At 34.4% G+C, this 27,317-nt stretch overlaps 1 protein-coding gene across 1 annotated transcript in view; it reads left to right on the forward strand.

Annotated features, from left to right (window-relative positions):
• LOC150097905 (phosphatidylinositol transfer protein alpha isoform-like) overlaps window positions 1-27,317 on the forward strand; it is a 193,685-nt gene that overhangs the window by 112,132 nt on the left and 54,236 nt on the right. Inside the window, exons 5-6 of the mRNA XM_090406086.1 lie at window positions 4,364-4,371; window positions 13,084-13,161. Coding sequence (XP_090262212.1) covers window positions 4,364-4,371; window positions 13,084-13,161 — 86 coding nt within the window. The remainder of the gene's footprint in view (window positions 1-4,363; window positions 4,372-13,083; window positions 13,162-27,317) is intronic.

The following is a 27,317-nucleotide window of genomic DNA, read 5'->3' on the forward strand; positions in this document are numbered from 1 at the left end:
CCAGGGAACCAGGGTGAACAGTGAAAAGTCAGCTACTGGAACAAATCTGAAAAAACACCCCCAACTCAACATTACCAGAGTTAAAGATCGGTACTATCAACATAAGAAGCCTGAATGGCAAAGAATTGGAGCTAGCTGAGGAATTAGATAAGTACCAAATCGACATAATAGGGGTGACTGAAACAAAAAAGACCAAAACTGGTGAGATCTTTCTGAGCAATAAATACAAAATGTTATATTCAGGCAATGAAAAGAAGAAGTAGCCATTGTATTCAACACTAAATACGAGGCTAATCTTGAATGGCAGGCAGTCTCAAGTAGAGTGATATGGCCAAATATAAGAATGGGGAATTGGATAATGAGACTAATTTGTGCCTATGATCCCACAGAAGGTTCTACTAAGGTAGAAGTGGAGGAATTTTTTCAGGTTTTAGAAAAAGCAGCTGAAACAATGAAAAAGGAAAAGTTGGTCCTTGTTGGGGATCTAAATAGCAGAGTAGGAAATGATTGTGAGACATACAAAAATATTTTGGGAAAATTTTGAGAAAAGAGCAAAACTAATAATAATGGCAAATATTTGTTGGATTTCTGCTCAGGACATGGACTGGTTATTACTAACACCATAAAAATGTGCACAAATTCACATGGAGAAAAGAGGCAAGAAATAAGAAAAGTCTCGTTGACTATGTTATTGTTGATAGTGATGTTTTCTCCCTTATGCAGGACACCAGAGTGTACAGAGAATTTGAAATTGGAAGTAATTGCTGTTTAGTCTTGAGAAGGATAAAATTGAATTTCATATTGAAAAGAGTAACATGTAAGAAAGTATTAAAACAAATTAAAGTTAAGCAGTTCTCAGATATGAACTGTAGACTAAAATACATAAAGATTATTGAAGAAAAAATGAAAGAGTTTGAGAACAGGAACCAAACATTAGAAATTCAGTGACAAGCCTTGAAGAAAACCTTGATTGATTTAACCAGAGAGGCATGTAGTGAGGTTGTCTGCAAGGATAGAAAAATCAGAACTCTATGGTGGACACAGGAAGTTAAAGAGGCAGTGAAGGAAAAGAAGAAAGCATATCAAAAGTTCCTGGCAAATAAGTCAGTTTTTGCTCTTAGAGAATATAGAGACAACTGTAAGAAAGCTAAACACTATGTAAAGCTAGCTAAGCAAAAGTCATAGGAGGACTTTTGCAAGAACATAGAATATAAATATCAAGAAGGTGGCAAAATATTTTGGAGGTTGTTGAAGAAACTTAGAAATGGAGGAACGAATACTGTAAAAATAGTTAGAGATGATAAAGGTGATATGAAAACAGGAGAAAAATATATCCTTGAAGCATGGAGTAATTACTATGAAAAACTGCTAAATGAAACAAGCAGTGATGACAGCACAGTGGTAAAAAACACTGACCAGGCATGCAGTCAGGAATACATATCCATACTTGAAGTAGAAAAAGCCATTAAAGGCTTGAAATGTGGAGAGGCAGCAGGAGTAGATGATATTCGACCAGAAATGCTGAAATATTGTGGTATAAAAGTCTTGCAGTGACTGCACTGCATAGTTCAGAAGACCTCTACAGAGGGACGAATTCCCGATGAATGGAGTAGAGCTCTCATAGTAACCATATATAAAAAGGGAAATTAAACTGAATGTGAGAATTACAGAGGTATTTCCCTACTGAGTGTTCCTGGTAAGATACATGCAAGTATACTTGAGAAACGGTTGAGAAGAATTGTAGAAGAAAAGCTTGGTGAAGAACAAGCTAGATTCCTGCCAAATAGAGACTGTCAGGATCAGATCTTCACTTTACGACAAATAGTGGAGAAATCATAGGAATATAATAAAGATGTCTATTTGAATTTTGTAGATCTGGAAAAGGCATATGATAAGGTGCCAAGAGAGAACCTATTGAATATGCTACAGTTATATGGTGTCAATGGAGCATTATATCAAGCAATACTTAGTCTTTATTTGAGTTGTAAGTCAGCAGCTAGAATTGATGAAAGTTCAGGAATATGATTTAATGTTAAATCTGGTGTGAAATAAGGATGTACATTATCTATATGGATCACATTATGAATGAAAGTGGTATTAAACATGATATCAAAATTGGAGATGTTAATGTCAGCACTTTGCTTTATGCAGACGATGTTATACTTATCAATAAATCTGTTACGAGTCTGTAAGATTCCTCGACTAAATTGAATAACTGTTGTAATAGATATGGTATAAAGGTCAGCAATAAAAAGACAAAGACAATGAAAATAGGCAGAATTGTTGAAAATGTCAACTGGATTGTGAACGGAGAACCTGTGGAACAATTAAAACATTTCAGCTACTTAGGCACGATTTTTAGTGAAGATGGTAAATTAAATATGGAAATAGACAACAGAATCAATAAAGCTTATAGTAGGAAGTCAACTGAATAAATTCATATGGAATAAGAGAGAAATTAGTCGGAACACTAAATCGGAACACGCTGTATACGAGGCGGTGTTCAAACCAGTTTTAACTTATGGATCTGAGAGTTGGGTCAGAAGTAAAACACTTGTCCAAAGACTAGAGTCCACAGATATGAGAATCCTGGGAAAGATTAGAGCCTTGAACAAAAGGCATCAATGGCAATATCATGTTAAAAACGAGACTATTAGGAAAGAACTTGATTAGGAAAGATAAATGCGTTAGCAGAGCTAATCTCAGGTGGTATGGTCATTTAAACAGAATGGGTGAGGAAAGATTGGCAAAACAAGTGTTCTCTGCCAGGTTGGCAGGAAAACGACCCAAAGGAAGACCAAGATATAGGTGGATTGATACGGTACAAAGTACCTTAGAGGACAGAAATATAAGATTGATAATATTGGAGTCTTGACAAATAACAGACTGATCTGGAAGAAAATTGTAGATAGGAAGTTAGTAATGATGTAAATTTTTCATGTGGTACTATCATATCCTGTACACCCCTTGAGGGTAAATAGCAGGAATTTGATGATGATATTTTCATTTCTAACATCCTTTAATTCTAAGGATGTTAGAAATGATTTGTTACTAAGATATAAACTGTGTATTCACACTATAAATATAAGCTTTGTCATATGATTTTTGAGATTAGCATTGGATTAACAAATCCTTAAATAGAGATTCTAATTATATTTCCATGATTGCTTGCCTGTTTTGTAAAATTCAAGACAATTTGACTTGCAGGGAAGCTGATAAACCATCACCTTTATCCTTTCCAACATTATGTTCATCAGCAGTCCATCTTTGCCTACCAATTAATAAGCGCAGTATGGATTATGCCATTCCAGATCCATAAATCTCATCCTACATTACCCAAAATTGGACATCTGCCTGGAAAGTTCTTATGAAACCAGTAGCTTCTCAGAAATTCCCATTCTTTGGTTTACCTTTCACTCTGTGTTATTGGATAACCCAGCTTTCTCTCTGATTACCGAGTACCATTGTGAACGGCTTCTTATTTTCATGCATCATCATCATCAGTGCAAGAGTGCCTCAGAGCTGACTCTTCTGTATTTTCTTTCTCCTGTATATAAATAACCCCTCATTGGCCATTAATCCTGGGTGTCACTCTGGATGACTATCTTAAAGCTTTACCACCACTGCAGGAGTTCTCCAAGCTCTGTTCTAATGCCTACCCTCTTTCTTATATGTATGAATGACCTTCTCTCACTGACCAATAATACTATCCACAGTTTTATGGCGATAATACATTTTTTTTTTTTTTTTTTTTTTTTTTTTTTTTTTTTTTTTTGTATGGTTTGCTGAATGAGTGGGAAAAATTAGTCTTACTCATTGAAGGAATTCTTCCCTTGTTTAACAAACTATGCAAAATGGAGTACTTTTACAGACCTTCCAACTTTGGAAAGGGTCGTATAGGATGGCAATAGATGAAATTTTCATTTTTAGGATAGCAAGAGGAACTAGAAGGCTCAACTGCCATTTGAGCAGGAAACATATTTTTCTGCTTGGTTACAAAGTATAATTATACTTGAACACTAACTATGTTCTTATTTTAATTCTCTACCGAACTGTATGCAAAGTTCATACATAAAGTATCTTTGACTAGTCTACTTTTATATAGAAATTGTCAATTTCATATAAGTTGAAGTGAAGGCAGTGCTAATGGCTTCACTTCAGTCAATGTCAGTCAAGTTCTTTTTCTGATGCATGCTCATTATTTGCAGATATAAATTCCTATAAAGATGAAATGTTGGCACTAAATGATTTTCTGCTTTAAAATGACAATTTTTTTATTTTTGAGATAAAAAAAAAATTCTCTTCAATATTTAATATATTTTATTTATTTTTTAATCATGCTCCTGCTATTGGATTCCAACAGTCATTACAGTAAGTTAATGTATCTTTTAGATCTCTTATTTTATTGATTTAATGCATTAATTATATTTTTTAATACACCAGGATTAAATTTCAATATCTCAACTTAATCATGTTTCATTTTTTTTTCCTGAGACAGGTTATATATTTAGTAAATTCTTCTCAATTTGAATTGTAACATTATACAATATTACCACAATTTTATTAAACCTCAAACTAAATGTTCAATGCTCAAACCAGATATTTTTGGAATGCTTCTTTGCTTTGTGTTTATGCTGCTGAAGTAATTAGAGTAGATGTGTACATGTTAAAAACCTTTTTTGTCCTATGAAGAATGCAAAAGAGAAGCACAAAACCGTATGTGGTGGAAACTCATAGTAGTCAACCTCCGGGAAGGAGAAGACATCTGACAAGATGCATGTTAAAACACAAACACACACACTTCATTCTATTATAAACTGTTATAATTGCTAAAGAAATTTTGAAGTTTTATTCTAGCAACAATGCAGTCAAGTTGCATTTATTTGCAGACAGCATCATACTTCATGCTCCAAAACTGTTCATTATGATGAGTTTCTCCATAATATTTGTTTACTGTGACTGTCAGTAGTACTGTGCGTGTGTGTGTGATTCCACTAAGTGGAACCTAGAAATATTAAGTTGTAAAGACAGAAACAAAATGATAGTTTTAAATATCACACATTTTAACTGTACTGAAATTAAGCATCCTAGTTCAACTGAATTTGATATGATTGAATTTAGTTACATTGCAAGTTAGTAAAATCTGAAACAGATTCTTAGATCCTGAACTAATATGTATGCTTCATTTAATCACTTGTCATTTAAACTGTTGTGTTACTTTAAATTATAAGAGGAAGCTGTATATCAAATATGTTGGTTCAGCTCTTACTGCCATCAAATTCTGATATATATCTTCAAGGGATATGTTGCTATGATAGTATTACACGGTGCTTTTTTGACTGCACAGCAGTACAGTGTTGCCAGCATCTTTATGAACGTGTGACATATGGATGCAGTATGGTATTGATTTTCAGCTTTTCCTGCTAGCAAAGAATGTGTATTGGCATCTGTTGTTTTAGAAAAAAACGTGCTGGTACTACATAATTAAGTGTATTAGTAAACTTATTTATGCCATACTATCATAATTTTCACTTCCTACATTCGCTCATCTGAGCTGTTTTTTTCTGACATCACACAGCTGTTCTGCTTAGTTGAATGTTGTATCAGTTGAGTACTTCAGATTTTGATATCAAGTTTAATGTCACATTTTTTTCATAATGTGATACATATAAAAGATGAATAACATCAAAGATGCATATATCCTTGTTAGTGCTTTACATTATAAACAACACCAGAAGAAAAAAATAATTTATTAGGCTTGTAATGTTTTGCTACATTTCAAACTAGTCATCTTCAGAGCACAAAGTTGTTATTTTACAACTGTGGTTAGACACACAGCACCTCAGTTGGATTGTTGCAAAAACAGTTCAAATTTTAACTGAAAAGTAACCACAGTCAATCCCCAGAAGTTTACAACAGAGAGTCAGCTGTAGTTTATTTTCAGTTACAATTTGAACTGTTTTTGCAACAATTTTTTTTTTAACATAGCATTGTACCCTATTAAAACTTTGTTTGGGACTTTTTAATAATTTGCTATAGGGAATAAGTTTGTTATTGTGGTGTTCTATAGCAAGAGTTGATTGTAATGTCCTATCAAACTACTTTCTAGAGGCAGATAAAGTACAAGTTAATTTTGAAAAGTTAAGCTTAAATGTGGTCTTAGAATGATTATTTCCCAGCAAGTTTAATGCAGCTATACTTATTGAGGTCAGGGGAAATGTTTCATATTTGATGCTGATAAAAATGGTCTATCAGACCTATTGCATCTTATTCACAGCACAGTTATCTTCCATTTTTAATTCTGTGGAAAGGAGTATTCAGAGCGTGTCAGTTCTGACTTGTAATACAGATGATCATGGATGTAGTTCAAGCCAGATAGATCTACCAGTCTGTCCAGAGTAGACTGTTGCAAACACAAAAAACCTTATACTTTCAAGATGAACAAGAGGATTCCTTCAAAGAATGGATGAAGGTTGTGAGTTTGATATTTGGTTTGAAAGTAGTATGAGGATGGTATTTGTGAAGAACTTTAGATCTCTTTTTCACGTGTACTCTGGATTATAGGGAGGTGGGAATTAATTTTGTTGTGACACACAAACCAACAGGTCTGGCTGCACTATGTAGATGTTTGCTATTTGATTTCATAGTTTCAGATGCATTAGATACGTTTTAGCACATTCAAACAGCTAACATTCAAAAATACATTATAGTAATGGAAAAAGGAACAACTGTTTGTCTTTCTTAGACATACTAGTTACACAGCTTCCAAATGCTTCATTATCTTTCTGTATTTATAGGAAATCTAAATACATTGGAAGATACAAAAGCAATCACTCTGTGTTGGTTTCCTATAAATATCGAAGGATAACAAATCATTCAGTAGCTGTCTATGAAAGGAAAACACTTGTTTTTGTATATTTGAATGTTGGCTGTTTAAATATGTTAAAAATATGCATAACATGTCCAGACCTTGAGGCCAGCTAGCAACCACATCATCTACATAGCATAGCCAGAGTGTTGGTTTGTACTGGTGTTAAATACTTGTTTTTTTAGAAATTCCATACAGAAATTGGCAGGGAGGAGAGGAAACCACCACTGCAATTGTATTATCCTTAAGCGTATGGTAATTTGAATAATTCAAATATCTCAAGATGGAAATGTAGCTAAGTTTAAGGAGTCTCAGTAGCAAAGAATGAAGTAATATCAAAGCGGATCATGATATTAGAATTTTTTAGGTAAAATTTTTCTAATAAGATTAAAAAAGTAAAGTGAATAGAACTTTTAATGAAGAAGGGAGAGTTGCCTGGCAAAAGGGAAAGTGATTTTGCTGTTTGACAAGTTGGTAGATGTAGTTGTCCATTTTTAAATTGCAGGTTGAACTGATGTTAGGTTCGTGAATTTTGGGGACTGCATACACCCCAGATTGTTTTAACGGGATAAGACTTTTTTTTTTTTCCCCTAATTTCTTTAGGCCAAGATTTAACTTTTTTTTTAACATAATTTATACACATTTTTATTATTTGAGAGTTAGTGGAATCTTGTTCAGTAACCTGGTAAGTAGAAGAGTAAGTTTTAATAAGGGAATACCGTGAGCAGACATATAAATACAAAATTAATTTTTACGTGAGTTTTTCCATTATTAATGGAAAAACTCACGTAAAAAGATTATTTAATAGTATAATTTTCACCATTATCTTACATTAGCTACTTAGGTGGCGCTTTTTGGAATTGTCAGTTATTGTTTAATTTTAGCTTAAAATGTACTGAAGATGCCTGTGACATGCAGGCGAAAATTATATTATTAAATAATTTTTTTATGTGAGTTTTTCCGTTATTAATTTTGTATTTATTTTTAAGTAGAAGAGTCTTTTATAAGATTGTCCATTTTCTTATTATATTCTATTTGATCTATTGTGACAATTGCATTACCCTTATTTTGGTTATAAAATTTTTGCTACTTTTAAAGCTGTATTTCATTTGGTGGAATGTCTCTCTTGGGAAGGTAAAATTTTATCAGAATGCTGCTCACATCCAAAGAAATACTGTTAGCCACTGTGGGAGATGAATTATAGTGCACTGAGTGTACATGATAGATTGTATAATGGTCCTTGTGTTTGCTGCTGGACCTACTGTGGATAGATGGGTGGATCCAATAACATTCTCCTTGAACATAAGAATTACATTCGCAATAAGTCTGTTGGTCTCTTTTTCTATTTCTCGAACTCGATTATGATCATAGAAACAAATATGGTCACTAAGCAGCTCATAGAAACAAATATGATTGCATGTTTATATGTTTATGGCAATATATTTATATTGTCTGCCTGGTTGGCCGAGTGGTTAGCATATCCGCTCTCTAGACAAGATTCAAACCCACAGCCTTTTGGGGCTGTGGGTTTGAATCCTGCTATGAGCATGGATGTCTGTGAAGATACTAGTACTGGTGGTAGATGGCGTTGGCATAGATGATGAATGTAGTTGCGGTTGGTGGAGATGGAGAGTTATAGAGCAGGTACCCTCCCTCGATGAGTCCTTGGACTTCCTGGAGGTGTTATGTAATAATAATAATAATAATATTTTAAACTCATTCTTCAAAGCATGCGTATGCATGAACTTGCAACAAACTGTTTGAATTATAAAGTTCTATAAATAGTGAAATTCTTTGAGATGTGGGAGAAAAAAGTTTCATTATACATTTCAGTTTTGCTAAAGGAAGAGATAAGTTCTTGTTAGTATTCAAGTATAATGAACGTGATACTTGAGCTTTTTAATTCTCTACCTCCATATGTAGGAGTAAGAACTAGGTCTAAAATTTGCTGCCATACATGGACACTAGTACAAGAAATATCAGGAATAAATGCAATAAGTTCTTAACATTAGTAGCAGGATCAAAAATTATTGGCATTAGTGAGACCAGACTGATAGAGTGAGGAATCATTATAGCAATAGAATGTGATGGTTTCATTCAATTCACAAGAACAAACAAGATGGGAAGGATGAGGGGGAGAGTGCTTAACCTATTTTGCATGAACATGAAAATTGCTATGTGTAGTGCAGAATAAATTATTTCCATAGAAATTCCTAACTTTCCATAATAGTTCCTTACCTCTGGACTGTGAAATAACCACAAACATTTATTGGTATTTGGCATTTTTTAAAGATATCAAACTTTGAAAACTGCACTCTTTCAGTTGATTGGCCATGGAATCTTATGGTGATGTCTCTGGCACAGGTGATCATCTGAGTGGAGGAAGACATTTTCGGTTCTTTTCTTTGCATTTTTAAATAAGGCATTCTTGATCACTTTTCCTTCAGTCAGTAAAATTTTTTATTCTTCAATTAGTTTCAACAATATTTTCGTTATAAGTTTTTATTTCTGTGCTCTTTTATGCAACTTCCATCTTAAACAACACTTCTTGGCCCAAGCCATCTTGAATTTCCCTTAACTTTGTTAACATGAAGTTAACTGCCAAGTCTGTTGAACAAAGAGTTGCATCTTGTCTACAAAGTGCCTCAACAGTCAATTTAATACTTTAATGAATTTAAACCATGGGCAATTGAATGTTGAAGTACTTAATTAAATTTGCAATATTCAGTATGTTTAACATGTTCGTGCCAGGTAGTGTTTGCATGTGTACAAACTGCTGGCAGGAACTAGCTTTAGTGCATGTGTGCTGATTCTGTATTGTGTGGTTGAATAGCCACAAAACTTATACTCTATGTTAGTTGCAACTTTTTCAGTAGAATTATTTGTAAATTAGCATTTGTGAAGTGTCTTGATGATATCGAATATCTCATTTAATTTGAACTGATTTCAAGTTATGTATATTCTTTTATGCATATATTTGCTTTACATAAATTGTGAGCTTTCTTTATCCGTGACTGCATTATAAATAGCTAAAAATTTGAAAGAGGATTTTAGGACAAATATGTTCATTTGTCCTAAACATTAATATTTAATGTTACAATAAATCTGTTTTGCTTGCATACATGTATGCAGCATAGTCTGTGGGAGGGAGTGTTTTCAATATGAAGTGTCATTCCGTTTATCTCATTTTTCTTGCTTCTGCAGTATGGCATCTGAAGCAATGAACGTAGGATCTGCAAAAGGGGATATCTCTAATAATTGGAAATTGTGTATCATATCATTGTGTAAAAAGTGTATACTGATTCCCAGTAAACAAAAGAAATTTGTTAGAAGACAAGAGAATATAAATAAAACTTGGAAATAAATACATATAATGGCATAACAAGACACGATTTTTTGTTCCATCAACCAACATGTAGCATTCCTGAATGACTTATCTGATTAACATTATTAGTTTATGGATTAGTCTCTCCCTGTCATTCTTTACTGAGCTAACACACGTATACAGCAGCTGTTTATTATTGCTTAATTATTTATACTTTTCAAACAAATCTCTTTTCCTATAGGATGCACATAAAATATCACAAATGTTAATTATTAATAATCGTTTCCCACTAATTAAAGTATTTCTATTCACACTTGTTCTTTCTCTGTTAATTTCCCATCCTTATGTTCAGTTGCCGCTCGTGACTTGAAATCGTGGGAGTGCTGCAACTTTTGAAATATAGATACATATTGTAAGTACAGTGTATCATGTTTGGATAAAATATCAAAATTATGGTAAAAATTTTAAAAATAAATTAAACATGAAAAAATTTTGTTTATTATCAGTAAAAGTTTTAGTTTGGTATAATTCAAAATTACTTACAAATAAAATATATTCTTTTTTTTTTTTTTTTTTCATGAAAAAATGTTGTTTATTATCGATAAAATTATACAGTTTAGTATAATTCAAACTTACTTAAAAATTACTATAACAAATGTTATGTCTTTAATTGTAATGTCCAAATATTTAAAGAGATGGAGTAAACACGATAAGCACTACGAACACTACTACTGGCACGAACTGCATATAAACCACAGTGGAACTGTGCGACAGACAGTGCCGCATTACGCTAATAGCTCGCATCTCACTATGATGTGCATATGCTTGCGTGCATAGCAATATGACACTGTGGAAAACACAGTGCCACTATCATCCTTCACCCTCCTAAGTGCTATAAGATGGATTTTTATTTTTATTTTTTTATTTTTTTTTACAAAATAAGAGAATTGTATAGGATTGTTGATGATAAAATTAAATATTACAAGCAAATATAAATAAATTAATAAATATATTTATATATATCAAGAAATACTGGGAGTTCTACAGTTCTACAGTGCCTATGCATGAGCCGCCCCTGCTTATGTTGCTTATTAATGATGGTTCACATATTTACATCTTTTAGTAATTCAAATATAGTATTATCCTTAATAATTGTTTTCTAAAATTTACAATCAAAGAACTGTCACAATACGTGGCATGTCTGCCAAAATGCAAGCAAGAAATTTTTGTGGGATACAGTATTCTTTCTTACCCTGCCAGATAGTTAGGGAGGTGGCGAGAGAGAGAATGATGATCACCCTGATGTGAATGTATTAAAAACCTCTTCAGTAAACTTAAAAATAGTCTTAAGAATGTTGAAACCATATCAAGCAGTGATTTACAAGCCTTTTAACTTCCATAACTTAATAAATAACATGGGAGTTAAGACATTTTACTTGTTGTTGCAAAAGCTTTTCATACAGTTTAAGTCTTAAAATACTTAAATGAAAATGTTTGAAACGTTCATAATATGGTTGTGAGACTGCTAATTCTACTTTGTCAACTTTGAATTCTTCTTCCTTGTTATTGTCTGAGAAATCATTTTCTAAATCACCAAAGCTATTCTCATCTTCATTTTCATCAAAAGTTGTCTTTTTCTAATAGAGAAAGCACACAAAATGCATTGTATTATATGGTGTAGGCATAAATGAAACAAAACTAGTGATTCATGATGATAATGCACCATGATGCCAGCACTGTTTCTGATGGATCACACAGCATGCTTCTCAAATTGATACTGAAATGCTGAACACAAATTATAAATTTGAACCAAACTAAAATTATAATTTTTGCTTTCTTCTCCATGCAGATTAACAGCAAAATAATGTCTGGCCCATTCATGAAGGGTGACAGAACCTTTGATTTTTCCACAATTTTGCTTTGAATAAGTCATCTCTGTTTTCTTGTCATAAAAATTATGAATCAACCTCATCACATCTCCTTCAGTTTGATTTTCTAATTGCTTTTATTGATATATGTTATCAAGAGCAACTAGTTAAGAAACAGTTTCAAAAAGTTTTTTTTAACAAAATTGCTGTCAGTTGTTTGGACTTTTTAGAAACATTACCTTCCTGTGTTTCAGTATCATTCTGCAAGATGTTATGTTTAGTTAAATGTGATGGATCAAGTGTCTCCGTCTTTATTTCATACGTTTGAACATTTAATGCATTGAGCTTCTGGGTTAGCTACTGCCTTGAAAAATTTCCGACTTTTTGATTTCTGTGGCATAATTACTTTTTTATCTACTTATACTTTGTTGAACTTGATAAATTAAGAATTTTTTCAAACTTAAAATTAGAAACCTTCTTAATAAAATTAACATGTTAACTATGAAGGAAATATGTTCAACACTTGGTTTCTGCAATATCCAGGCTAGAAGAATCAACATTGTGGTCGTGTGTGCATGCACACACACTAGCTTAATTTTTATTTTTAACATCAAGATGAAATGACCAGTGTTATCATTATTTATTCAAACACTTGGCTAGTCCATCCACCTTGTGTGGCAGTAAATTTCAACCAGGATACAAAGTATCTAAAGATCATCTTACACATTTCTTAGGAGGTGCAGAAGGCAACTTTAAACTCATACAGCATTTTGTTTTGTGTTAAGGAAACTGCAGACTGTTAAGTTGAACAAATAGCGAGGAGATACATATTTTACTTTTCGCCTGGCCATGCGGAATATATCTGAAAAAATTATTACCATTATTTTTATAGCAAAAAATTTATAAGTATAATGATATAATAATTGCTGCATCACTAAATAAAAACAAATTGTATTGAAGGTATCATATTGTTTTTAAAACTATGATAGAACATTCTAATGCATAATATTTTTAATTTTTAGAATCCTGATTATATGAAAAATAACTTTGTCATCTCTATAGAAACAATGCACTGCCCAGATGGAGGAGACCAGGAAAATGTATGAAGTAATTTTATTTTTTTATTATTTTTATGTAATCTCTCTCTCTCTCTCTCTCTCTCTGTGTGTAATGTCTCATATTTATATAATTTTCAAGAATATATCAGTTGTGAGAATTATATTTTGACATACCTAGAACTTTGGATCCACAGACTGATTTTTCATAACAGTGAGGAGAGGTTCTAACTAGATTAACTTTTTATTGTACTTTCGGCTTAAGATATAAATTCATTTATAAATAGACAGTATTACACACACACACACACACTTCAATATTTTTTCAGGATATTGCTGTAATGAGTGAGCATTTCAGCTGCCACAAGCTAGTTATCCTTATGGTAACTGTCTTGATGTTTCTTAAAATCAGAAGAAATTAGAAGCCCTGCTTTTCTGTCTTTATTTGTACTGAAAACAAGGTCACACCAGCTTTTATTCTGTAGCACAGCAAAAGTTTTTTTTTTTTTCTTTGCTTTTCCTTTCCTTGCTTAATGCGAATTCAATATTCGTGATAATCAGTTAGTGCGATTGAGTGAAATGATACAATTTCCCCTTTAAGCAAGTGATTAATCAGTTAACGCGATTTTTTAGCGTTATGTTATGGAAAAATTTTTCTCGCCAATCTGCAGTGAGTGGCAGTACTTGTCAATGTAGTGGGCAGTAACAGTACTGCAGGTGGTGGCTGGCGACACTCGGCAGTTGACTCAAAGCTATCATCGCAAGCGCACATGCAAAGTCTGTTCTTTTGCTTTAATTTAGATATCTATAAGGCTTTATTATATTCAACCCCTGATATAGAAAAGAGAAAGACTGATAAAGAAAACGGCAGTAATAAAAAAAGAGAAGAAAAGTAATTATATTAAAGGAAAAGCTGGAAGTCATTGAGAGACATGAAAATGGCGCTAGTAATACGATTGTTCTAGATATGGGATACAGCTAGTCTGCAGTTCGGACTATATTAAATAAGAGCAAAGAACATAAAGGACAAGGAAACATTGTTACTGCTTCTTTAAGCATGCAGATCACTCGAAATAGAAGCCATTTAATGATCGAGATGGAACGTCTCCTATCACTCTGGATTAATGATTTTAACCAAAAAAGAATACCTTTTAGTACAAGGAATATTCAGGCAAAAGCTCTCAATATTTTTATCTCATTGAAAGAGAACAGATTTCAAGAGGAATATGAATGCTTTACTGAGAGTTTAGGATAGTTTGACCATTTAAAAATTGAGCTGGACTGCATAACATAAGAATAACTGGGGAATCTGTTAGTGCTGATAAAGATTCTGCAGCCAAGTTTCATGAAGAATTGCAAAGGATAATTCAGGAGGATGATTATGATGATTGTCAAATATTCAACATCCACGAAATTGGTCTCTTTTGGAATTGTATGCTGATTTCCTAGCTAAAACCGAAGCATCTCAACCAGGATACAAAGTATCTAAAGATCATCTTACGGTGCAGAAGGCAACTTTAAACTCAAGCCTATGTTAGTTTATTGTGCACAAAATCCAAGATCTAACATTATTGAAGAAATCTGCACAATTGGAAAAGAACTTGGATTTAATGAACATGTGAGAAACTTGCTCAATTCCCATTCAGAACAGTTAATCAAGAATGATCTCCTTCAGCTAGAAGAACAGCATGCATATGAAGAAGATAATTAGTACAAACAAGAAGAGAATGTTACTACTAAGAAGCTATGCTAAGGAAATTTTGTTCAATGCTGATCTTGATATGAAATAAGCTTCAAAGTCTGCTGAAATCTTGAGAAACTAGTTGCCAGCTATCGCAAATTGCATGACAAGATGAAAAAGTTGAGCACTATTCAAATGTCTTATTTTTTTTTTATAAAAAAGTAATTCAATCAAATGTTTAGACATTAAATAAAAATTTAAGCAGTTGATTTTTAACTTTGATGATTTTATTTCTAGTAGCTTATATTGTAATTTTTTTCAAATTTACACCAACTTATGGATGAATTATAATTATTCCTATTGTTTATTGTATTCGCTTAACGCAATTTTGCTTAACGCACATTAATTGATGGATTAATTAATCGTGTTAAACAAGGTTTTCCTGTAATGTAGCACTGGGAACTATGGTGCAAGATTTGAAAATGGAGCAGGTGTCAAAAGTATGTCTGAGAGGAGCAACGATAGGAAGAGTGGCTGAGACTGTGGAGAGAGGAAAGGAAATTCAGAAGGGTTAACTGGTTGAGAAAAGTGATTTCTGAGTGTTGCTAGAAACAATGAAGGCAGAAGAGTGAGAGGGTGAATCGTGAGTGCATTTCCAAGGTGTATGATGGTAGAGAGCCTAGAAGAAGAGCAGTGATCACAAATTGCATGATAGCTAGAATGTGCAGTAAGATAGGACTTGAGTATGTGGATGTATGGGATAAATTTTAAGGTAGGAGAGAGCTGTTTTCTGCAGATGGTCTTCATTTGAGTGAGAGTGGTAGTGTGAAGCTGGGTAGAATGTTGATGAGAGGAGTAGACAAGATCACATTCCCACCATCTAATTCTAAACAAGAATTAGATGGTGGGAATGTGAATGTAAGATACCAGAATTGGTGTGATATAATGGACAAAGGAAGACAAGATGGGAATATAGGGATGGTGTCAATGGGAGCAGCAGAGTCAAAAGATTGAATGATGGGGTAAAGAATTGTGGGAAGGGAATCAGGAGAAGGCTGCTGTGCTTATATACCAATGCAAGGAGTATCAAAGATAAGGGTGCATAGTTTGTTGCCTTGAGTGATTAGTCAATCCACAGATCATTGGTTGGTGAGACATGGTTATAGCATTTTTTGAACAGACAAAAGAGATAGGAGGGGAGAGCTATGACTGAAAGTAAGAAAATTATTCAGTTATGTTGCTAGCAGAAGAATGAATACGGAAGACTGATTTTAGTTGCCGGAGATGGAATGTGAGTCGCATCTGCTGAAGATTTAGTGAAATGTTCAATAAGTATTTCATGGAGGTTAAGAGTCATGTTGAATAGTAATAAGAAGGAAGACTTACAGTTCAAGAATGGGAAGTATTTAGAATATTAAATATCCTCAAAGTTAATCATCATGTATACTATGGGAATGTGCAAAAGAGCTAGTAGTGCCTTTGACTTGATTGTTCAACAGAATAATATCAAGTGTAGTGGTAAATGTGTTAGAGACAGAATACAAACCTGAATTGATGAGAATTCAGAATCTTTTGAGAGAGCAGCATGGATTTGTGAATGGGAAGTCATGAGTAACCCTATTATAAAATGTAATTCTTGGTTACATTTTATAATAAGGTGACTACTGTATCAGACAGAGGAGATGCTTATATGCCATCGTTTATCTGGATTTTACTAATGCATTCAATCAAGCACTGCATGATAAACTGTTGAAATTGAGCAGGATGGGGATGAATAGTCATTTGGTAGCTTGATTACATGGTATGGTTGACTGATAGGAGCTAGCAAGTTATGCATGGAGAGGCAGTACCCCGAAGGTGACGAGTTGGGTCCAATGGGGTTGTTTTGAGACCGCTGTTTAACTTATATATCACTGGTAGGAGATATTCATTTGTTTGCTAATGATGCTAAATTAGGAGTAATGTCAGGAAGTTCTAATGTGATGTTGTTACAAGTGGATTTGAATAGGTTGGTGCTTTGAGAATGGGAATATCATTTCAGTGTTGTTGAGTGTCAAGTTATGAACTTTTGCCTAAGATGGAATGAGATTTACCACATTTCTTCTAGAAGTAGAGGAAACAAGGGATCTTGGTAGGTAGGAAACTGAAGTTGGGAGGGGGGGGCACATTGCAAAAGTCCTAAGGGTTATTCAAAAAACTACAGTTATAATGTGAGCAATGTTGACATATAGAGATAAGGAAGTGATAGTTGCACTTATAAGGTGCTAATTAGGTCTCATTTGAATTTCTGTGCACAGATCAGGTCACTGGCTATATTGCTGATAGGGAAACATTGGAGAGAGTGCAGAGGCAAATAACTGTCTCAGGACTTGAAGTATTGAGGATAAGAGGAAGAGTAGGATATGATTCTGAAGTGTATGCTCCTCTCATCAGCTTATACCAAACACAGGGCAATTACTGTATAGTATAATAGGTTATACAAGAATGAGAGGTCATCCCTTGGAACCACAAAAGTCATGTAAGGAAGTGAAAAGATATTTTGCTTGGCTGGTGGTTAATGAGTGGCATGCATTGTGGGTCGAGTGCTTCACCATCGTCTTTAACGCAAGGTTTCATAGTCATTGTAGTCTTTGAGTGTTCAGTCCTCCATGATGAGTCTTTGGATTCTATGCTTTTCAGTATTACTTTTATATTTTTGATGTAATAGCATTACAAATTGCTAAAATGTCCTAAACAAGCGTTATACTATCAATGTTGTTTTCTGCTACTGTCAAAACGATCCTTCTTTTACTGTTTTGCAGAAAATAAACAAAATAGTACACTGCATCTTTCAAAATTAATGTTGAACCAAATTACATATTCATTTATGTAGAACTGAAAATGTAAACAAAAAAAAAAGATGGAACTTAAAAATGATTTTCTTATTTTACATGCACACAATCATGGGTTAAAGCTGGATTATTTGGTGGTATCTTCTATGAGACATAAGGAATGTGCAGAACCTATCATGACTTCTGACCTAATGTCCAATCCTCATTTTCTCATTCTTCACCCCATTAATAGGTATTTAACTGCATACTGAACAAACAAGGATGTTTTATCAGTTTGGAATTTAAGTGAAATTGTTTTCTTATTGGCTAAACCAAAATAAAATGATGGTACAACATGACAGAATTGAATGTTGGCTGGAGTGTTGTCTAGTTAAATAAGGCCTTACTGTTTTCATAAGGAACAAGTGCAGACAAAAATTCTACTTCTACAGCGAAGTCCAACTTAGCACCATCAGAGTTCAAGATTTTGGTACCATCAACATTATTATTGTTATATGGTATCTCCTTGGAGTCCAGAGACTTATTGTGGGAGTCCTATGTTAACTATTATACACATAAAACATATCATACTTCTCCTTAAACTTATTCAATGCTAGGGCACGCGCAACTAATTCGGGCAATCCATTCCACTCATTCACCACTCTCCATGCACACCCTACTAACCACACTCTTACACAACTAACCAAGATGAGCCTTTGTTTTCTATATATTTGTTATATATTGAAAAGTTTCCTTTCTATCAATTTTATAACATTCCTTCCATGCCCTATGTTTGTATCATGTCCCCCCCCCCCTTTTTTTTTTTTTTTCCTTTGCTTATCTGCTAAACTTTGTAACCCACAAGCCTTCAACTTATTCTCATAGGGAGCATTCCACAGAACACTCCCTTGTTTCTGAAATCTGTACCACTTTATCCCCAAGAAATCCAGGTGATCAAATGTGTGTAGTACTGTCAAGATGCAGCCGAAGCATAGCTTTATATAGAGGGATAATAACCTCACTATCGTTACTTGTTAGCATGTTTTTTAACATCTGTAGTTCTAAACTTAACTTTGGCAATGGCCTCCAATATTCCCAAGTCCCTAGCCTCATTACTTTCCTTCAATCAAGTACTATCAATGCAATATTCAGTATGTAACCTTTTCAATCCAAGGTGCATACACATTACATTTTGCAATCTTAAATTAACAATCATCATCCTGCAGCATATCTACCTTATCTTTATCAACTAGCCCTCACCCCAATTTGGCATCATCAGCAAACTGAATATCCCCTTTAAATCTTCCCCATATCATTAATATACAAATTAAAAGAGTAGTGACCCTAATGTAGAACCCTGGAGTACTCAATCAACCTCATTCTCCTACATTCCTCTCCACCATATACTACTCATTGGCGTTTATCTGTCAGTCCCCCCCACACACACACACCATCCATTCCATACTATCAACTTCATATCCATTCTCACTTGCTCCGACTTCTTTAACAGTTTTCCATGTGCTATTCTGTTCAGTAAAATAGCTTTTCAAACTATAATTATATAACTATAGCTATATAATTATATTACTTATATACATACATACATACATCTTCAAGGCCCACTCTTCCTAATTGGGTTGTGGGGACAAAAGCTGCAAGAGGAACTTCCAATGGTCACGATCCTCTGCCACCAAGCTCAGATGTTCTGGTGGGATTCCCAAACATGTCCACCCAAGATTTTGGATATAGTCTATCCAGCGAGTCCTTGGCCTTCCACCCTCTGGCTTGGCAAAGAGGACCTGCTGGGGGAGCCTCTCTTGTGGCATTCTGACCAGGTGCCCGTACCAGCGTAACTGTGATCTCTCAACACGGAGAAGCAGCGGTTGAGTATTGAGGGTTTCCCGAATTGCAGAGCTTCTGACTCTGTCGAGTTTTGTCAGCCCTGCAACCCCTCGAAGGAACCTCATATCAGCCTCTTGGATTTGTGTCCGCATTCTTTCGGTCATTACCCAACTATCATGACCATAGGCGAGGATGGGGACATAGATTGTATTGAAAACAGCCAGCTTTGCCTTCTGGCTTAACTCCCGCTTCAATACTACCGAACGGCCAAGCTCCTGCAATATTGAGCTTGCTAAGCCAATTCGATATCTAGCTCTACGTCCCATTTGCCATCATTCGTGAATATGGACCCAAGGTATTTAAACTTCTCCACCTGTCTCATTGGGACTCCACTTACATTTAGAGTGCACTGGGATGGTTGTCTCGAGACCACAAATGTTTCAGTTTTGGCCACACTGATCTTCATTCTGGCGTCTGCACAAACAGCTACAAACCTATCCAGGGTCTGCTGGAGGTCATCTGTGGAAGAGCTAAGCAGAACTAGGTCATCTGCAAAAAGCAGACGTCCAATGCTACATTTTCCAATTCTGACATACTCACTGCCTCGGCTGTGCCTATCAATCCAGTCCATAAATATTATGAAAAGGAGGGGTGACAGAACACACCCTTGGCGGAGGCCAACAGAGACTGTGAAAGGTTCAGACTTTGTGCTGTTTACCCTGACACAAAACTCTGGACATTCATACAGGGACTTGATGGCAGCTAATAGTTGACCATCCACTCCATACTCCTGTACTACTTGCCAAAGCTTATCCCGAGGAACCCGGTCATATGCCTTCTCCAAGTCCCCAAAACATGTGTAGACATTCTTGGCATATTCCCAAGATTTCTAAAGACTTGCCTTAAAGTGAAGATTTGGTCAGTTGTGCTTCTAGCTCCTGCACCGTCTTTCCAAGCACTTAGCATACACTTTCCCAGGCAGGCTGAGCAGAGAGATGCCACGATAGTTACTGCAATCCTTTTGGTCTCCCTTCTTAAAGACTGGTATTATTATGCCTGTCTGCCATTGCTTTGGTGCTCGCCCAGATATCCAAGCAGCCTGACATACTCGAGTCAGCCAGAGAACACCGTCTCGATTTAAGGCTTTTAGCATTTCGGGCAGAATACCTTGTTCGCATTTGCATAGGATGAATCTAATCTTTCTCCAAAGGATTCCAAAGCCTTCTGCTTTGCTGTCTTTACTGCCTTAGCAGCAGCTTTTCATGCCTCAGCATACCGCAAACGCATCTCAGGTGACCTGACTCTAAGCCATGTTAGGTAGGACTTCTTTTTTGCCCGGACAGTTTTTTGGACTTCTTGGTTTCACCAAGGTGTCCTTTTCTCACTGCCCATTGCCACACCATGAGAGTGCAGAGGCAGTGACAGCTATTCTGAACAGCTTCCATTCCTCCTCAACATCTGCAATATGCTTGGGAATCTCTTTGAACCTGGAGGAAATGTCATCTGCAAAATTCTTCCTCACAGCCTCATTTTCCAATGTCTCCCATTTCACGCGGTATAGCTGCTTAGGCCTACCAGCGTTGATGGTAGCATCTGGTTTCTGAAGCCGTAGAGTGCACACAACAAGGTGGTGGTCAGTTGATAATTATGCCCCTCTTCTCACACGAACGTCCAACACTGAGGAAAATAGGTCTGCTGAGACTATAAAGAAGTCAATCAGAGACCTTTGTTCTAGTGTATCCCTGTACCAGGTATACTTATGGACTTCTCGGTGCTGGAAGAAGGTATTCATTATGGACAAGCTGTTAGTACAGCAGAAGTCCAATAATTTCAGCCCATTTGCGTTAAGGTCAGGGGCACCGTTCCTCCCAACCACACCCCTTATATTACTTATATAATATTATTATAATATAAATTAAATTATATAAATAAAATTATATATAAATATATAACTTTAGCTGTTCAAACTTTGTCCAAGAATTGGACAAAGGAAATGGTCTTTCTCTCCAGTTGGAGGCAGAGTATTTTGGTTATTGATATATATCTTCTGATGCTGTTACCAGATCCAGCATTCTCAAACCCCTGGTCTCCTCTGTAACATGTTGTTTTGGGTTATCCCTTAGCAACTGTATAAATTTCACTACCATCTTATCATATTCCCTTTCCTCCCTCCAATGTGTGTGTCTCATAGTTGATGTTCCCAATAATAATTGCTTGGTCTGCAGGGTTCCTGTGGGATCTCCTGGTCTATAGCAATAACCAGCAATATATTTTGTCAACTTTTTTGTACCAGATACACTTAAATGACCCATCTCCTCCAAAACCTAGAATCCTTTTGAACTAATGATTTTGTTGGGTGTCGTTTTTCAGCTGATCATATTCCCTCTATCTTCCCTGAAAATACAATGCATTTTACATTCTATCCCTGTAACAATATCATTTTCTGTCGACCAGATCTCACTGATGACTGTAATTTTTTAAAAAATGGTAGAAAAAGTGATAAAAAAAAACAACAACAATCATGAAATGTAGAAAGGTATTTGGAGTAGATGATATTTGACCAGAAACACTCAAATATGAAGGGTATAAATGCCTAGTCAGGGGGTTGAATTTCAGATCATTAGAGCTCTGATGGGATCCGTATATAGAAAGGGAAATAGAAGAATGTGTAAATTGCAGAGAAATTTCCTTAATGAATATTCTTGTAAGATTTATGCAACTATGCTTGAGAAGAGGTGAAGAAAAATTGTGTAAAGAAAACTTGAAGAGCAAGCTAGGTTTGGGTCAAATAAAGGTTGTTGGGACCTGATTTTCACTTTAAGAGAAATAGTTAGTAAATAAACATGTGAATATAACAAGAATCTGTATCTAGGGGTCAATCCAGAAAAAAAAAAAAAGCACGACAAGGTGCAAAGAGAAAAGCTGTTCATTTCACTACAATTGTATTGAGTAAATGGAACATTATACAGAGACAGTCTTTAAATTGCAAGTCAGCAGTTAGGACTGGAAGATGATTGTTGTAAAATCAGGCGTGAGACAAGGGTATATATTATCTCCACTGCTAATATGTTTTTACCACCTTGGGGTACATATCAGCAATGTGATTCATCCATATCATTCACATTATGATGGAAATTGGAATTAAATTTGCTATCAAAATTGGAGATGTTAATTTCAGTTCTTTGCTTTATACGGGTGATATTATACTCCTAAGTAAATATAGTATACAAGTCTGCAGGATTCCATAACTAGAGTACCTGCTACAATAAATTGGGTGTGAAAATAGGCAGTAAAATAGAAAACATCATATTGAATTGAAAATCTACAGAACAAGTGAAACAATTCAGCTGTTTAGGCAGAATTTTTAGTGAAGAAGGAAATATAAATATGGAAATAGAGAATAGAATTAGTAAAACTGGTTTAGTAGGTAGTCTGGTCAACTGAAATATATTGAATACGAGAAATTACACTGTTTTTTTATTCGTATGGGGTTCTCCCCGTTCCTCGACTGCCCTTAGGACTGGTTGAGCCCTCCTAATGAGGGATTAAATACTATATGCTGTGACTGTCGCCTGTGTGTTCATGGGGCTGGTTTGCCTGCTTATGGGATGAAAAACCCAAGATAAACTGGGAGGAAAAACCCTGCTGTCAAAGACCTGCTAACTTGGCTATGGCTGAGAAAGATTCTTAAGCTCCTCACGTTGTCAGCAGGAATCGAACCTAGGACACTCCTTCCCCAGGCATATGGTTGCAAAGTGCATAGCCACTAGGCTAACCATGTGGACATCGCACCAGTAAACTAGTAGTATACAAGATGGTGTTCAAGCCACTTTTAACTTATGATTCCTAGAGCTATGATCAAAAACTGGAGATGACATATGTAAAAGTGCTTAGAAAGATTAGGGAAGTGAACAGTTGGCATCAATGTCCCAATCACATTAAAAAATGAGGATATTAGGAAGGATCTTGACATTGTTAGCATTCAGGAATCCAGAGTGGGAGAGGAAAGGTTTATTAAAACACATGTATATTGCCATGATGGCATGAAAAAGATCCAGAGGAAGATAAAGATTTAAGTGGATTAATACAGTAAGAAGTGTCTCACAATACTGGAATCCTAACAGATTGAATGTTAAAAAAACAGAATAAACATAAATCTATAATAGCTTACATAATCACTGAAGGTTATCCTCTGCTATGTAGAAAATAGAAATGCCATATGAGGATAACTGTTTTCTCAGGACTTCGAGAAAGCTTCAGAAATGTTACGCATTTATACGTGCCAAGTGCAATAAAAGCAAGTCATCCTACATCAAATCTGGGCATTATTCATCAGACATCTTTATGCATGTGGACCTTGGATATGGTGCATATTATGTTTTTAAAATAATTCCTCTTGCTATATATGTATGCTGTGACATCCACTATTCAACTGCTGATTCCATTACAGTTTGCTTGTATGCAGTAAATGCCTCTTTCGTCCCACATATATTGTAAACTCTCCTGAAGCATACAAAAAGCATATAAAACTAGTAGTGAATTCTAGAACTAATAAAGTTGATCTTTTTCCATACTAGCTTATTTGGTATATATGCTGCATCGCTCATAGATTTCAGCACAAGTCTTAGAAATTCAATCCCAGTAGTTATTTCTTGTGGATGGGGATCTAATTGAAGATCCTATATATATATATATATATATATATATATATATATATATATATATATATATATATATATATATATATATATATATATATATATATGAAGTTTCACATCCATGTTGGCCACTAAATTTGTAAAGTGTATTGTAATATTCTACAATTTGTGTTATTAAGGGTGATTTGTGTTCATATCACACTGTTTTACGTCCAAGATAAAAACAAATCTAGGAAACTTCAAAGTTGTCCAGAAACTTATTCCTGCATTAATTTTTTTTAATCCTGACTATCAGATAACATTTTATGTGGATGCTGTCCATTTCATTCACTGGATTCTCTTTTGTCTTCCATTAGTTCATTCAGAATATGAGATGGTACCTAAAATTCCCCAGACTCTTGATTGTTGCATTTCTTTCATGTAAAGCTGGTTTAACTTCTTAGTACTGTACTGTTCACTTTTCAAAATGATGTTAAAGAGGAGGGGGTTTGTACCAAGTTTTTCTTTTAAAACTCATAAGTCTGCTTTAGAGTCCTGAAATGTTGCAAACAAAGAAACAGCATCAGAAAAAGTCCATGCTATAAGAAATATAGGTAAGGAAACATCAAGAACATGATTGTTTTCATCGATTTAGGAGTTCCTCTTCAGGAATTAGTCTTTCAAGCAAAAATTTCGCCCTCTAGTTTTTTTTTTCACTTAAATGACCAAAAGAGTCATCCTCTGCTTTGTTTTTGCATCAATTTTTGACAGGAACAACATGACTGGTCTTGTTGTTCCAGTCACTCCTTACTTGCCAAATCTGGCTTCCCATAACTCATCCCCCTCCCCAATGAAATTTCAACTTAGAGGATAGATTTGAAAATGATTCAAAGATCTAGATCAAATTCCACACACTACTAAATACAGACTTCCAGCACTGCTCAAAACACTGGACTTGTTTAAATTTGCAAGGGACTGCTTTGATGGAAATAGTGATTGGTAACAAAGTAATGACAGTATTCTGTTTTTCACTTTTTATGATTAACCTATTCAGCTGCAGGTTGCACCTCATATAGTAACTATGTAACTAAAAGCTCTTGACTACTTACCAATCTCTTTGAATGTTTCATTTAGCTTTTTAATTGGTCAAAACCAATTATTAAGTTAATCTTGAAGCAAAGCCCCTGAACAAATGAAATATTGTCCTAATAAAATCAATAGCCATTAGTTTCATTGGATTTTTCTAGATGGTTTGTTTCTGATATTTAACTTAGAAATTAAAGATATTAAATTAAAATGCTGCTATCTACAAAATTTTCAAGTCTGAATTAAGTGTTGAGATTCAAAGGTCTGTTCATGGCACCAGCTGTAGTTGCAATGATTAATCAGTGACAGATGCTCCATAAAAGGTTAAAAAAAAATTTTTTTTATAAACAATGCTGAAAATTTACAGACCAATATCTATACTATCCACAATCTCAAAGGTTATAGAAATTCTGATAAAAAAAAAAAATGCTGAAATAGCTATTTAAATACAATATCCTTTTACCCAACTAATCAATATGGGTTCAGATCCGGATGCATTACTGAAAAAGCGCTATTGGAGTTTCATAAAAAGGTCTATAGTGGAATAAATGAGGGAATGCACACAGCAGCTGTTTTTCTTGATATATTTAAAGCATTCGTCTGTGTTCATCATGACCTATTACTATTGAAAATGTCCAAATACGGCATTAGGGGGAATTACTAATGACTGGTTCAGATCCTATTTGAATAACAGAAAACAATATACCAGCTATGATATATTTAAAAGCACAACAAACACAATAAAATATGGATTTATAATATATGTTAATGATCTATGTAAATACAAACTTTTTGGCAAAATGATATCCTTTGCTGATGATATGGCTTTAGTATACACCGAAACAACCCTTGAAGATCTAAAAAATTGGATTAATAGCGATATGTGAAAACTAAGTATATGGTTTAGCAACAATGGATTTAACATTAATACTGACAAAACGAGATATATGTACTTTACATTAACAGAAGTATAATAAAATGGCATGAAAGGAAATGTAGTGATACTCTAAATTGTAAAGGTAGCTTAATCAAAAAAAAAACTGTCAGATATTTTGGTCTCCATATCGATAGCAGTTTGAAGTGGAACTCCCACACCACTTTCTTAACAACTAAGTTTATGTTCATAATTAACAGAATATATTATGTTAAAAAATTTGTAAATGCAGCATTCTTAAGATGTTTATACTATTCCTGGATAAATTCTTCACTTCAATATGGCATTACCTGTTGTTGGGGCGGAGACTATTATAACAATCTGCTTCCATTAATAAGAATACAAAACAGAATAATTCGAGCCATAACTACTACCGACTTCGCACACTCAACCAATGATCTGTATATCATTCATAATATTCTACCATTTCAGAAACTATGTCGTTATGGTTGTCTTTTATATGTAAAAAGAAACACTGAAAGTTTCTGGGTATATAATGTAGATTATGGATTGCGCTGTGGTCGAAACATGCTGGAAGTACCTAAGGCTAACAAAGAAATTTTTCATAAATCTTTCGAGTACATTGCGACGATTAGCTATAATAAACTTCGGAATGAAATTAAATCTATAACCTCAGAATATATATTCAGAAAAAGATTGAGAAGCTACCTTATGGAATTAAACAATGTTGACAATTATTTTAACCGTATAGTATAAGAGATCATTATAACTCATATATCATAATTGAGGTATTGATTTACTAATTGGTTCATTCAATTAGGTATTAAAATATCAACATGTGCATTATTATAACTGGTAAGGGAGCCCTCTTAGATGTGGTCCCTGGACGCAGTGTCTGTTTTGATCGAATTACTTTTCTAGTAACCAGTATGGCTACGGCCCTTGGTTACACATATTTGCATTAACTAACTTACATTACTCTAGACCAGTTACTTATCATCATAACTATGAAACCATTAGAAATATATTATATTCTACTTGCATATATGAGAAAACTTTTTATTGACCATATTAACCATAATAAAATAATAGCCAAATTAAGTGTTAGTACCAACAGAATACAATAGTAATACTTGAATTTTATTTTATAACATTGTACTGTGCATTGAATTGTATTGTGAAATATTGTCATAATTATACAAATTGAATAGTATAATATGTATAATTTGTATACGTGATGTGAATAATAA

This window comes from Typopeltis vanoorti, chromosome 16 (assembly GCF_054136105.1).
Source record: "Typopeltis vanoorti isolate ZY-2024b chromosome 16, IOZ_Tvanoo_1.0, whole genome shotgun sequence".
In the NCBI taxonomy this organism is placed as follows: domain Eukaryota; kingdom Metazoa; phylum Arthropoda; class Arachnida; order Uropygi; family Thelyphonidae; genus Typopeltis; species Typopeltis vanoorti.